The sequence below is a fragment of the Artemia sp. Qi Xiang Cuo genome, chromosome 11, assembly GCF_049724085.1.
Source record: "Artemia sp. Qi Xiang Cuo chromosome 11, ASM4972408v1, whole genome shotgun sequence".
Taxonomy (NCBI): domain Eukaryota; kingdom Metazoa; phylum Arthropoda; class Branchiopoda; order Anostraca; family Artemiidae; genus Artemia; species Artemia sp. Qi Xiang Cuo.
Window position 1 is genome coordinate 40,574,802 of NC_142804.1, and position 16,015 is coordinate 40,590,816.

General features: G+C 33.7%; 1 protein-coding gene across 1 annotated transcript in view; it reads right to left on the reverse strand.

The window, feature by feature from the left end:
• The window catches only part of LOC148946970 (uncharacterized), a 268,849-nt gene extending 260,885 nt beyond the window's left edge, over positions 1–7,964 (reverse strand). The window contains exon 1 of the mRNA XM_089096472.1: positions 7,824–7,964. Within this exon, the coding sequence (XP_088952598.1) occupies positions 7,824–7,875 (52 nt within the window). The 5' untranslated portion in view covers positions 7,876–7,964. The remainder of the gene's footprint in view (positions 1–7,823) is intronic.
• Positions 7,965–16,015: the final 8,051 nt, after the last annotated feature.

Genomic DNA, 16,015 nt, shown 5'->3' on the forward strand with positions numbered 1-16,015 from the left:
CAATAAGACATCTAAGCAATATCCCAAGAACAACTGAGGGTATTAAGTTCAAACTTTCGGGGCTACTTCTATTACTTCTTCTGCTCTTAAAATTTAACTATATCAAAGAGTGTAAGTGTATCCAGGCTGTCAAAAAAGCATAGATAAAAAGGGTGTATTTTGTTGAAAATTGTTGAAAAATTTCTCCAGCATACAGAAAGCAGGTCAAACTAAATTCTTAAAGGAAAAATCAAAAATATTTAAACTATTTTTTCTCCTAATCTGAGAAAGACTATGCCAATATAAAACGAACAAAAATTAATTAAAAAAAACTTTTTCAACAGAATAAGTTTTCAAAGATAAGTTAAGCACTCCAAAATGAGCAAATATAGAATCAAATAATCCACCAAACGTAAAAGTACCACAAATCAGCATCCATAAGTAGCCGAGTTACATTCAAAACGAGCAGAAATTAACATGATTAAGGCTCACAACTCACAAGACCTATGCCTTCTCAAGGCCAGAACATAATTTGCATTTTAATGAAAATATACAAATAAATGTGCATTGTCAGTTTAATATACATTTTTTTATTTATTTTTTGTTTATTTCTATTTTATTTTTTGTTTTTTTTTATTTATGTTTAATAATTTTTTATTTAGTAAAGTTATAAAAATGAAAACACATAATTTTTTTTGAAAATAATCAAGTGCGAACTATGTTCTGGCCTTGAGAAGGCATGGGTTGTGAGCCCTACTCATGTCAATTTCTAGTCGGTCATCCTGAGAATCTTTAGGTAGAAGAACTTTATCAGTATTAATTTTCACGATTTGATCTTTATGGCTATTCCATCTACGTATTCCATCACTTGATCACAGCGATTTTGTAGCTGCCAAAGTCCAGTTTTCGATCCGAGTCAGTAGATTTTGCAACTTCCGAATTTTCAGCAAAAGGAAACCCTTCTGTTAATAACCCAAATCAAACAGTTCGTGGTAACGAACTGTAAGTAAGGAGCGACTCGGCTCAATGGTAACCGAAACTCTAGAAAATGGGATTTTGATACCAATATATACATCAAAAGAATTAGATTTTAATATTGATTTCAAATATATAATTTTTATCATGTTTAGTCCTAACCATTAAAAGTTACGCGCCTGAGAAAATTTGGCTGATTTTCGAAAAAAAGGCGGAAATATCCCCTAAAAATTATAGAACCTTAATGAAAATCACACCATCATATTCAGCGTATAAGAGAACCCTGCTCTAGAGGTTTCAAGCTCCTATCTACAAAAATGTGGAATTTTGCATTTTTTGCCAGAAGAAAGATCACGGATGCGTGTTCATTTGTTGTTTTTTTTTTTTTTTCTCTATGGGTGATCGTATCGACCCAGTGGTCCTAGAATATCGAAGGAGGGCTCATTGGAACGAAAATTAAAAGTTCTAGTGGCATTTTTAAGTGACCAAAAAAATGGAGGGCAACTAGGCCCAAGCTCATTTTTTCCCAAAGTCACCTGATCAAAATTTTGAGATAGCCATTTTGTTCAGCATGGTAGAAAATATGATAACTATGTCTTTTAGGATGACTTATTCCCCCGAAGTCCCCGGGGGGAGGGCTTAAAGTTATGAACTTTACCCAATGTTAACATTTGGTTATTGGGAAGCATACAAACATTTTCAGGGGGATTTTTTCTGGTAGTAGGGGGGGGGTCGGAAGTTATGTGGGAGGATCTTTCCATGAAGGAAATTAAATTAAAAAAAAAATACTTACTTTCAGTTTTTCAACTGAAAGTGAGGAGCAGCATCAAAACTTAAAACGAACAGAAAATATTACGTATATAATTGGGTTCACCCCCTAGTCAATACCTCACTCTTTAAGGCAAAGATTTTTTAGTACTTTCATAAGAGCTATTTATTCTAATTAACGGCCTCTGTGATTAAGGGGTCATTTTTAAAGAATTGGAACAAAATTCGAACTTTAGCTTAAAAAGCAAGGTATTGACTAGGGGGCGAACCCCCTAATATACGTATTAAAAATATATGAATATAGAAGTTCGTTATGTAAGTTAATTCGTAAGTTACGTATATTCATTACTAATAAAAACGTTCGTAAACAAAATTAAACAAGTTCAAGAAAGCCATTTAACCAAATAAAAGTCAAATTAATATGCAAATTTTGTTTTAATTATCCATGTACGATGAGCCAAAATCAAAACCTGTATTAATTCAAAACGTTCCAAAATTGAAGTTTTTTAACTGAAAATAAGGAACGACGTTAAAATTTAAAACGAACAGAAATTATTCCATATATGAAAGGGGCTGTCCCGTCCTCAGCGCCTCGCTCTTTACGCTAAAGTTGGCTTTCTCACAACTCTATTTTTAAACAATAAATACGCTAAACAATACGCTAAAGTTTGAGTTTCTCAAAACTATTTTTTTTTAACAATAGAAAACTTTAGCGTAAAGAGCGAGGCGTTGAGGAGGGGACAGCCCCTTTCATATACGGAATAATTTCTGTTCGTTTAAAGTTTTAACGTTGTTCCTTACTTTCAGTTTTAAAAAAACTTGTTTTTTTATTTAATATTAGTTGGAAGCGAGAAAATTCATGATATCAAGTCCAAAAGAACATCTTTCCAAATTTGAACACAATACAAACCATTAAGGTATTATTTAAATACATATTCAAATGCTTTTAAAAGACTGATTTGAGAGGAGAGGGTATCTCTAATGAAGAGTTTTTTTTAAGTTTGGCTTTATCATTAATTAATATTTGCGCGAATTTTAGGTTTCACTTGTTCATTCATGACAGTTTGTTTTTGGTTTAAATCTGACTTATCATATGACTATTTCCGCTCCTGTCAGGTTTTAATATCGCTCAACGCTTTCCCTGACCAAAGTTTCACATACTGCTGGTGGCAAAAACATCGGAAACACTTTTTTGTTTCTGTTTTATGGTTAAATGAATTCGCAGCTTTATTTACTCAGCCGTGTAACTGCACCAAGAAAAAAAAACACATTAGCATGCTTTGGTGATCAATGACTGGAGTTTACCTAGGTAAAATTATTACAACTAAAAGGAATCTTTAGTGCTATTTCAGATTTAGGCTTTAAGAGACAAAAAAAGAAGAAGAAAGAGATCTTTGTCTCCTAAATGTCATTTATTGGTCATTTAAGAGCTAAAAAGTATCTTAACGTCCTTTGCAAGGATTTAAACTAACCATCATGAAGATGTAAAAATTGTCATTTCTTAAAAACTACTCTGTAAAAGCTGTGCCAGTTTGCCTCTCACAGAGACTATCTGTCTTGGCGTTTATTACTCTAAATGGGCTTTCAAGTCTTTGATCACTTTGACCAAATTTTTCACTTAGACTGGTGAGCCTGTGGAAAAATCTTCCAGCAATTTCCTTCTGTAAGAGGAACAACAGATACTTTGTAGTAGACAAAAGTGTTTCATTCAATTTTTTTTTAAATTGCTCTAAAGAGGGGGGGGGCACAAAAACTAGATTTGTTCTCTGTTTTCTTCCGTCTATACTATTTACTAATGTTTTCCTAGTAAAACGGTTTTTGAAAGTAATATCCCAGGGCCATATCCAGGATATGGCCCTGTAACCCCCCCCCCTGGATACGGCCTTGTAATATCCCATCGTCACCGGTCATATGCACTATCATATTAACTAAATTAATTTATAGTTCTCCCTAGCACCAAAATTAGCAGCCAGCATCCCTGATTTTAGAAACCCAAATCTGTCGGCCACTGAAATTATCAAGCTACTGCCTTGACCTTTATCCAAAGAGGCCTTACCCAGGTACCGAAGCACTGACTTTAGTTTCACCGCGCTATTTCTATTTTTTTTTTTTTTTTTTTACTATTTTTTATTGCTCTATTCTATTTTCGTTGGTTCTCAAGATATTTAGAAGTTTTTCCATTATTTTCAAAGCGAAAAGCCTCTTTTCTCTCACATAAATAGCTGAGAGATAGAACCTCTGATAACAGACAGACAGGTTTTTATCGTATCATGGATGCCTAAATAACCTTTCGCGTACAAACAAGTTGTACTCTATAACAAAGGACCATTTATCCTATAACCACTTAGAAATATGCAGAGTGTTCGGGATAGTTTATGCAGGAAAGACTGTTCATGCGTGTTCTATCTTGCCTACTTAAGTACACTCTAGGTGTTTAAGGTGTATAAACAATACTTTTGAAAAATGATACTCCCTGGGCGTTATCTATCCCTGTTGGTAGAAAAAAAATGTAAACTTAGAAAAGGCATTAGTCATCTTAGTCGGTATGAGAGCCAAAAATTGTTTCATTTTATTGAAATCAGCTCAGAGGCAACGCCCTAGCGTTGATATCGAATTATTGATATCGCTATGATATCAGGTAAAACATTTTAGAATGGTATTTCGTTTAAAATCATCTAAAGAATATGGCTGCAGGAATGACGTGAACCTCCAGTCTCTGGAGTAAGGGGCATTTACAATGGACATTGCCAATTGTTTACATAAGTTCTATAGTGGAATATAGGGTGAACCTTGTGTTTCAAGAGTCGTCCTAAAATAATTGGGACAAAATTCTAAATTTAGCGTAAAGAGCGAGGTGTTGAGGAGGGGACGAACTTCTCATATGCAAAATAATTTCTGCTCGTCTTAAGTTTTAATGTTGCTCCTTACTTTCATTTGAAAAAAAACTTCTGTTTCCAAATTTGATTTTTGGTCTTTGTTAAATATTGCCAGGACATCTGGCTCCACCTCCGCGGGAAAATCCTTCCCCCACTGATATATTCTCTAGACAATTCAATCCTGGTGGAAATTTAACCCGGGCGATTACCCTTAACATCTCCACGCGTAAAATTGAGTCGGCAAAGACAAAGTAAGACATCAAAAGAATTTCGTAAAGGAATTCTGGCAAATTCCCCCAGCGGAAAATTTCCTCTGAAAAATTCACCCCCTAGAAACGTCCCTCCCCATGGAAAATTCCTCCAGCAGAGAATTCGTCCCCCCCCCCCAACCCCACAATGTATGCATACTTCCCAATAACAAATACTACACGTACACAAGGGGCAAATTTTAGGTTTAGGTTTATTTCATCAAATAAACAAAAATCAAGCCACACTAGGGGAAACAAAAATATTTTTTACTAACGCGTAGTGATTACATACATAAATCTTCCTAAATCAACCTAAATTAATTAATCAGTTCCACAAACAAATAATAAATTTGATAAATTAAAGACATTTCCCCAGGGCGTAGAGGGTGGAGGAAGGGTCATGTTATCTTCAAAGGCATAGTTTTCAGACTTTTATCTATGTTGAACAAAATGATTATCTCAAAATTTTGATCAGACTACTTTGATAAATGAATGGGCGGGGGAGGGGACTTAGTTGCCGTCCGATCTTTTTGGTCACTGAAAAAGCGCACTAGAACTTTTAATTTACGTTTGAATGAACCCTCTCTTGATATTCTAACACCACTGGGTCGGTACAATCATCCCCGGAAAAAAAACAACAAATTAACACGCATCCGAGATCTTTTTTCTGGCCAAAAATTCAAAATTCCACATTTTTGCAAGTAGGAGCTTGAAACCTCTTCAAAGGGGTTTTCTGATACGCTGAATCTGATGGCGCGATTTTCATTAAGATTCTATGAATTTTAAGGTGTGTTTCCTCCTTTTTTCAAAAATCAGGCTAATTTTCTCAGGCTCGTATCCTTTGATGCTCGTATCCTTTGCCTAACTGTTGATTAATACCATTTGAATCATTATATGACCTAATTTGTGCTCCTTTTAGCTTTTAATATGGCTGTTTATTTAGTATTGAAAAAGATTTTTTTTTGTGGAAAATGTTTCATGAAATTAATTTCATGAAAAAACAGCTCGTATCGAATCTTTAAAATTTACCGTGCATACAAATATATCTTAATATAAAACAAATTTAAGTAAAAAAAAAAAAACAAAAAAAAAACACAAGCCTTCATAGATTGAGATCCATAAAACATAAACAAACTTAAACAAAAGAATAATAAAACCAAATTTGGCTTAGAAATGCTTATTAATCCTGGAAACTATGATCTATTTAGCGACCGAAATCTACACTTAGCCTATTTTTCCATAAGAGCCAACAAAAAACGGAAGGCAATGTAACACAACAAGCAGCCTTCGAATCCCAATCAACACTAAAACATATAAAATAATGGTTGGTAAAAATTATAATGTAACAACGAAATTTCATAGCTAAAAGATAAGTATGCCATACGTTTCCCAATTAATAGCTATTTCCAAGTAATCGTCACCCCCGTACTGGTGTCCTAGCCCACTCCCCCTTCAATGTCTAGGTACAACCCTAGGCTGTGTTAAAGTTTACTGGTTTTGTCTGTTTGAATTTTCTTGTGTGTTTCTTTCTCTTCAAGAGTAATTCAATTGTGCCAAATAATGCCAGTATGAAGAAAAAAAAAGTTAAATAAAGACATCAATTTTTGCATGAAAACTAGAGCTATACTACTATTAGGGGACGTCAGGGGGAGAGGCAATTTGTGATTTTAGTAAAATTTACCTTATGTCAGAGAGACCGATGAATAGGAAATAAATTAGTACATATATATATATATATATATATATATATATATATATATATATATATATATATATATATATTATGTTTGAGAGGCTTTTTGATATCTTTGAAAGTAGTTGAATGAAAGTAGTTGAAGGACTGAATCCAGGGCCAAAAATTTACCCAAAAAGCTGTTTTCAAGCAACTATCGCTATCCTATCTTATTTCCAGTGCTTAGAAGATTCTATAGATGACAATTTATACCTATCTAAAATTCAATAAAAAATATTTACCTTAATTTTTGTTTTTTAGTCTCTTTTCATTGACTCTAATTTTTGAAAACGCAACTGTTTAATATTTGAGCGAGATTTTAAGCCGTGTGAAAGCGCTCTTTTTTCAAGAATTTAATAAATATATTTGCAAAGCTTAGTGTCATCGTGGTTGCAGCGGTAGCTGCAACCTAGTAAAGGAGGAATCTCAGCCAACAGTAACCCAAAATTAATTATTTTGAAATCGAATCGAAATAATAGTACATATTAATAAAGAACAAACAAAAGCATCATGCTAAAACAATTTTCTTGTGTCTATTTACAGTATTACACCTATTACTCAAGATTTCTCTTTTACAACACAAATAATGTAGAGAATCATCAAAGGTCAGTGTCCTTTGGAGGGTGAAGGTGTTGAGATAGGTGGTTCGAAATATCTAAACGGGGGTCATTTAGCCTCTGGATCCATTCCTGAGAGCCTCATTCACTTAACTCAGCTTTTTTTCCAAGATATAAAAAGCCCCTTGTCTAGAATTTTGCCAGACACTTGTTAATTACTCAGAGCACACTCAAGAATTTTGCTCTGTAAGATCTGACAAAACTGGTGTGTCTCTCTGTAATCGGTTGTGATTTGGGTAAATATCTACCAAATCATATTATTGACTTACGCATAAAGTGAATATACCACTCGATGCATTTTTTATGCTGATTACGAATATAATAATTTTGAGTGAGAAAAACTGCGACTTAGGTATAATTAAATTAAATGATTAATATATAGAGGTGGTCAGGGGTTAGGTATTTTGTTAAAAGTATTATATTTTCATTATATTTTGGTATATTTTAATAGGATTAACCTATTTCCACTTCTTGGGTGTGTTCTGAATAACATATTGTCATCTTTTAACTAGCGAATTTCTGTACTACACTAGATTTTACCTTTTGACTAAAGTTAAAATTCTGGATGAATAAAAAATATTTGATTAGGTTTCAATAGAGATTATACAATTAAACAAATACTCCTTACCTGAAGCTGTTGAAAAAACAAAACAAATTCCAAAAAGAGCAACACTCATCATCTTAGTGCAGCTATAGCGGCTAATAAAAATTGATGAAATACAGGACGACTTGAAAATTTTTCCGAGTAATTCGCAGCCCTGTGACTACCCGCAAACTCAAGTGAGCTATAAATCCACCACTTTTTTTTTCAGAGACAATCAAGTAAATAGATCATTGCAAAATAGTAGGTGTTTTTCATTTGGGGTAAACTCCCATTAACAAAGGTGGTCAAAAAACTATTGCGATTTTGTGGTCATTAAAAGAAGAAAATATTTTTAGAACAAAGGTTTGTGGTTAAGAAAAGAGTAATTACCAGATTATGATTAACTTCATAAGTGGTGTATCAAGTGTCTCTGCACTCAATGGAGCAACTGACACATATCTACATTTTTATTTGGAAAATTAATAATAATCATTTAGCTGGGCTACATAATTGTTTACTTTAATTCTAGAGATAATATCATTTGCCAGTGGCATAATATAAGAAAACTGCAACGAAGGAGATGAGTGGACATATTTATAGAAGAGTCATTCCCTAGCAGCAAGTTCAACCCTTCCTCTAAAAGTATTTATGGCGGTCTTATAATCGACCTTAATAGCCATATTCGGGATTCTTTAAAGCGGTACCAGAAGATTGTCTAAAGGCCCACCACGAAGCCATATTTGGTAAAAGGGTGCAGGACTGGTATGGACAGCTAATCGAGTTGAACGGAAAAAAGACTGGAAGTTACGATTTTTTCCCAGGTTGCTAACGCAGGAGGATTGGAACCGGTTGAGTTGGGATTACACAAAAGTCTAGCTGGGGAACGAATTCACAAACGGCAAAGTTTATCCATGCTCTTACATTGAAAATGAGGGCATATAATTTACACAGAACATGACATTGGAACAAAACACTTCTAATGCGATACATTTCACAATAGAAAAGAAGGAAGAAAGTGAAGAAGGCAATAAAAAGTAGAAAACCAGAGTATTTGATCAACAAAAGAAAAATAAATCACAAGTACTAAAAATAATAATAATAACAGAACGAGGCTGCGAATACGATCCAGTCTGACCCGGGAGTGTCAAACAAGAAAACAACAATAAGTAATCAAAATAAAAAGTATTAGAAAATATTCATATTAATCAGAGAAAAAATATCACCCGCAATATTTTTTCATTTAAAACAAAGGAGAAAATAAGGTACGTTTCAATTAGCTGGTAGGCCTACCCACGCGAGAAGTTAAGTTTGGTTAATGCTAATGAAATGAAACAAAAATTCATGAAAATGAAATAGTTTAGAAACAAATTTGGGCTATATATTTGCATATTAAGGGGGTGGGGTTAAAGAATACCATATATTAAATATGTAACCTAACCTAACCTAGGTGCCTATTTCCCTCTAACCCCTCCCCTCCAAAAAATAGTTTAAATATTTTAACGCAATGACAAACCACGGTTTGCGATCCAATTCTCTATTGACAGATACCCGTTTGACTAGTTTCCTTTAGCATCTTCCCTATACAATATATCGCGTGGGTACCAGCTAATTGAAAAATACCGACATAAAATACGAATACCAAATCAAGATAGCAAAAATTCAATGCGTGGTTTCAATAGTCCCAGAATTCCCTTCCCCCCGTAGTCACAACATCTTCCAGTATAGACCCAGTATTTCAATTTTACACCCTAAATCCTCTCAACAGAAAATTAAAATATTAAAAGAATACCCAAGAAAATAATATAAAAATATATTAAAAAAAAAAAACACACAGAAAAATCAGGACAAAGGACTCCAAACAAGAAATCGAGACAAAAAACGAAATAGTTTGGCGTGAAACCAGAAGTTAAGCAGGTTGTGTCCCATCCCTGATTTGCATGGATTCTTTGATGGACTGTGCCCTAAGACTGTGAAATCAATTGAAAAGGTAAAACTCTCCTAGCTTTAGGCCATGCAGATGGTTTTATTGTCTTAGACAAAAATATTAGCAAAATGAATGAATTTTTAAAGGTTTTGAGGGTTCAGTTTGCAAGAATAGGTATGAAAATTAGCGTTAGGAAGACTCGGTCGCTTTAAAGGAGGAATAAATGAGGGCAAAGAGGTAACGTTACGTGAAAAGATGATGGACAAACTGAAAATCCTCACTTGCCTAGAATATTTTATTAGTAAGGATGGTAGATACAGTGAAGACGTAGAAAGCACAATATCCAAAGCACAGGTTTTTTTTTCTTCGAAGTTTGGAAGAATTGGAATATAAGTCTTAGAAAAAAAGAAGCCACGATAATTATAGCACCAAGAAGATATGAATTCATCGAAAGGTTGAAACAGATGGGCTAGATAATTTCTAAAGGAATTTCCTAAGAATGTTTTTAGCAGCCTATTTGTCAGACGTGAATATTAAACACTAAGCTGTGTACAAAATTGTGGCTCCATCGCATTGTCTAAGGCTATAATGAAAGAAATGTTTAGATGGTTTGGCCATTTTTATGGATCAATAATGATTGGTCACCAAAAAGACGTGCTCTTTGGCAGCCACATCATCCACATCAAGGTAGAGATAAGTGACATCCCTCAAAAGTGTCAGAGTCAGAAGGCCAGTACCTTGCGGCACCTACCATCCTCAAGCTCTTTAGACAAGGTGACCGAACCCAGGCCCGGTGCCAGATTGGATTTTTTTCGTGGGACCTTCTACATACAGACCTACTAAATATTTGGTATATATATATATATATATATATATATATATATATATATATATATATATATATATATATATATATATATATATATATATATATATATATATATATATATATATATATATATATATATATATATATATATATATATATATATATATATATATATATATATATATATATATATATATATATATATATATATATATATATATATATATATATATATATATATATATATATATATATATATATATATATATATATATATATATGCTATATATATATATATATATATATATATCACTATATCTATGCCTGTATATGCTATATGTATATATATGCTATATATATATATCGCTCGCTCGCTCGTGCGTGCGTGCTCGCTCGCTCGCTCGCTCGCGTGCGTGCGTGCGTGCGTGCGTGCGTGCTCTATATATATATATATATATATATATATATCTATATATATATATATATATATATATATATATATATATATATGCTGCTGCTGCTATATCTATATCTCTCTCTGCTATATATATATGTATATATATCTATATATATATATATATATATATATATATATATATATATATATATATATATATATATATATATATATATATATATATATATATATATATATATATATATATATATATATATATATATATATATATATATATATATATATATATATATATATATATATATATATATATATATATATATATATATATATATATATATATATATATATATATATATATATATATATATATATATATATATATATATATATATATTACCCGTGAATGTCCAAAAATTGGTGAATGCCGACATTCACCGGTGAATGTCCGAAATCCCTTTTTTGTATTTGGATTTAATCAGCGTTGCTGGTCAACTTTTTTAATTTAATGCAAGGTTTGATGATGACATGTTAGGTTAGAATAGACTAGGTTTGGTAGGGTTAACTTAGGTTAGATTTTTAACCCATTTTCAATATTTAAAAACAAATTTATACTAACCTAATCTAACCTGACCTAACCTAAACTAACATAATCTAACCTAACTTTAACTTTTACCATAATAGCTTGCACAAGACTTAAAAGACTGACTCGCAAAGCTATATAATCCAAGCAGAGAAAAATGAATTTCGAACATTCACTGGTGAATGTCTGAAATACCTTTTTTCTCCTTGGATTTAGTCAGCATTAATAGTCAACTTTTTCAGTTTAATGCAAGGTTTGATGATGACAGGTTAGGTTAGGTTGGGTTAGCTTAGATTTTTAACCCACTTCTGATATTTATGACCAAATTTAACTTAATTTAACCTAACTTTTACATGATCCGTGCCTGTTTGATCCGGGCCATGGTTCGGTCACCTTGCCTAGAGAGCTTGAGGATGGCAGGTGTCGCAAGGTACTGGCCCTGACGTTTTTGAGGGATAAAAACATACCCAGAAGCATGAAAAATAATCTTGAGGAGAATAGACTAAAGCAGGAACCCTTCACATCAGATTGGAATAGTGCAAAAAACACAGGACAAAAATTTTCAGGAATTTTGTGTGTACGGGGGAGGGAAAAAGGAGGATAAAGACGGAAAGAGGGTTGACTTAAAGATTGAGTCATGCAAGAATTCCAAGCTTCAGGTATATGCTCAGCATTTGTTTATGGTGGGAGGAAGGACTTTCCCAAGATACAAGAAAGGCGAATTACACAAAAATATAAGACGATATGGGTAAAATTTAAAACATCTTAACATTCCCGGTGAGAACAAGCTAAGAGACACCTTGAAATCCTCAAGTACCTTCTTCCCGAATATAATTTGTTTTCAATTTATCTATCACCAGTTCAATAGTTCCTTGCCTTCAATGAACAAGTTTAAATTTCTTCTACTATAAGCTAGTGGTTCTTGGATTAACTACCGACAAAAACTAGAACCTACTAACCCAGAACTAGAGTCTAGTAAGCTAAATTGTTCGAACAACACAGACAGTTCAAAGTTCATATTGTTAAAAACTGGGGATCAATTAGCGCATATTTTGTCACAATAACAATTTTAGACATGGCTGGGTCATAGATTGAAATAATTGCTTCATAGCATTAATAAAGCTAGACACTCCCAAAGAAATATGAAAATGGAGTTCTCAACTTAAATGGAGCCCTGAGGTTGTCTTTGACATTTGACTAATGAGCGTAACATATTTCAAAACGGGACTTGTGAATAAATGCCAGCTGAGATATATATGAAAAATCTGCCTGCCAAATAAGAATCGAAAAACTTCTTTTTTTACGGTTCTCTAATTGACTACATTCTTCTTAGAAAAATGACTTAAATACTTTCAATACGTCACAAAGTAATAACAACTGTAGCGATATATATCTGAAGCATTTGAAAAATGCCTTTACTTAGCACTGCAATAGGCTGCAATAATAATAAAAAAGTAATCACTAATCAAGATTTTGTCCCAGATGTAAGAGAGGCCAGAGCCACCACTGTCTTCAATACCTTACTCTTCATGCTGAAGTTTTTTAGTACTTAAAAAAAACCTTTTTATTCTAATTAAATTGTCCTTGTGTTTGATAACATCGATCATGTCGATCTTAACAGTGATGCCATAAGAAGATAGGAAAAAAAATTAAAGGAAGCTCAAACTCTGACGCAGATGCTTTTTAGTTTTATTCAAGTAAATACAGGGCTCAATTGGAAATTAAAAGTTCTAGTGTTCGTTTTAGTAATCGAAGTTATTTTGAGGGAAATCAACCTCCTCCCATTCCCTTTTCTACCACCCACAGTCCACCCATAAGGACCCAGAAATGGGCAAAACAATTTTTTTCCTGAATACTTGTGCTTCGAGCAAACTCTTGCGGATCATTCGCTATGCCAAGATTCCCAGAGTTTCCAAGGAGTATACTCAGTAAACGACATAGTCCAGGACTTTTAGCTCAAAAAAGTGTCGAATCCGGACAAAATTGCAATATAAACGAAAATGGTACCAAAATGATCAGAAAAAAATTCTGTACAACACACTAAAAGTCCCCATAAATCCGAGTGGGGCGAGTACCCGAAAAACAGGGGAAAAGGGTGACATGCGGGGAAAATGGGAAAAATGCCGAACATGCCCAGAAAATAGTTTAAAGTGAGTTTTCTGAGGTTTTCAAATACGCTGATTACGAAATTGACATCTAAAATTCAGTATAGAAAAAGAGTACTACGGAAACCGGGGGAACAGGGGAAAGAGGGGAGAAAAGAGAAGAATACAGGGTAGGGGTAGAAAGCGGTTTGAAAGATATTTTCTGGGGTATTCCTATCTGGTGATTACGAAATTGAGAACTAAAATGATATAAAAAAATTGATTAAAAAAAAACAGGGAAATGGGGGGGGGGAAGGGGAAAAAGGGAAATATACAGGGTAGGGGTAGAAAGCATGTGGAAATGTTTACAAATGATAATACAGGAGATCTATAGAGATTCGGCTACCCCATAGGTTCGGAAAAGGCAAAAAAATCTCGAGAAAGAAATACGGAAAGTTACTGAAATTACTTTATTCCGTATTCCTCGCCGTTATCAACAAGCGCGTGGGTTCGTCAACATAATCCTGTTCTAATTCGACATTCAGTAAGAGAAGCAAGGTAGACTAGTCACCGCGGAGTTCCAGTGCCGATGACCAAACCTATCCTGACGGAATGACATCTAGCGGATCCAATAGTCCCCAGTCTGCGTGGATGCTTACACATGTGACATGGTAGCAGGGTAAATCAAGGTACGACGAGACTTTTTTGTTAAATCAAGCATAATTTTGCGTATCGGCAACTCTTCTTTCAGTACTAAGCCAAGTTTAATTCATTATTTTCCCTGGGTGCCTGAATTCATGGTTATAATTGCGTTTTGTCAAGATTAAGCAAGAGCGACATCTAATTTTCAGAGACGGTCTTTCGAGATGTATGACGATTTGGTGGATGGAAAGATTTCTGTGGAAGAAGCGGCTAATCACGAAGCCCTTCAGGTAGTTTCGCCACACCTCGAATCCTTACAATTGTTTTTGAAATCCAACAGAACTGAACAACCGTTCATGCAGAATTCCAAGATAGTTTCGATCTTTTGGAAGTATTTGAAAGCAGACAGTACTGGAGACCGGAATATATACTTATCCTATCTTTTTCATATGCTCCCAAACCTTACAGCTGCGGGGCATAATCTTTATGCCAAGTCAGTTTGTCTTTTTCTTCAGATGATGCAAGAACTTGAAACATCGAATCCACAGCTCTTCGGACAATTTGCAAGCGACAAGTTTATTGCCCAATAAAGTGACCATTATTGGGCCGGATTTGCTGCAGACCTCATCATCGAGAAATTGCTGATGAAGAGTCTAAGAAAAGATGGAGGGCTGACAAGAGGGAGAGAGATTTATTTTAAACAAACAATCAATTTAACATAAGTTTAGTGGCCACCCCAAGAAGTAAAAACTTTTCCAAGGGGGTGGCAAAAATACACTAACATAACAAAACAACAATAAAAAAAAAACGAAAAAAATAATAACCTATCTATAACAGTCCCCAAACAGCACCACAAACCTTAAACCTTAACATTTTCATTAAATTTGCAATCATATTCATAATCATCACCCCCAGGAGCCATAAAAATTTACCAATATCATTATTAAAAAAAAAAAAAAAAAAAAAAAAAAAAAAAAAAAAACCATTAAAATTCATACTTACTAAAAAGCATCCCTTTAATTACTATCTTAAACGAAGAAATATCACCTATGTTTTTTATATTTTGATCAAGATGGTTCCAACTTCTGATCCCCCTATGAAGCAAAGAAAACATCGATCGGGCCGAAACTACCAGTGGAATATTAATCTCTGCAGATGACCTAGTATCATAATCATGGACAGAAGATCTCAGGTTAGCCAAGCTATCAAAACACGGGAGGTTTATACCCCTTTGAATCCTAAAAATTAATAGAAGTGTACACAACTCCCTTAATCCAGCAGCTGGCATTATCTTTACACGCTCATACGCGTTTTTTACCAAATCCCGGGGTTGTAGTCCATCTAACAGCCGAACAGCATTGTTTTGTAGAACTCGTATTGGCCGAACAATAGAAGAAAATGTTTCAAGCCAAACGCTACTACAATAAAATATATATGGATGGATAAGGGAATAATAAAGAAGGCGCATAACAAAAGGAGGAAAAAAAATGCTTAAGTTTTCTCATTATACCCAGGTTACGAGACAGTTTTACAATCATAATGTACATGGCGCTTGAATGATAAAACTTTATCAATATAAACCCCCAGGTACTTATAAGAACACACCCGCTTTAAAGCTCCATACTGTGTTACAATATCCTGAAACCATGGATAAAAATCTGGCGAACGGGAAAAAATAACAAAATTAGTCTTACCCAGATTAATCTTTAATCTATTTACCCTCAACCTGGAATATAACCTTTCAATAGCATCTTTCA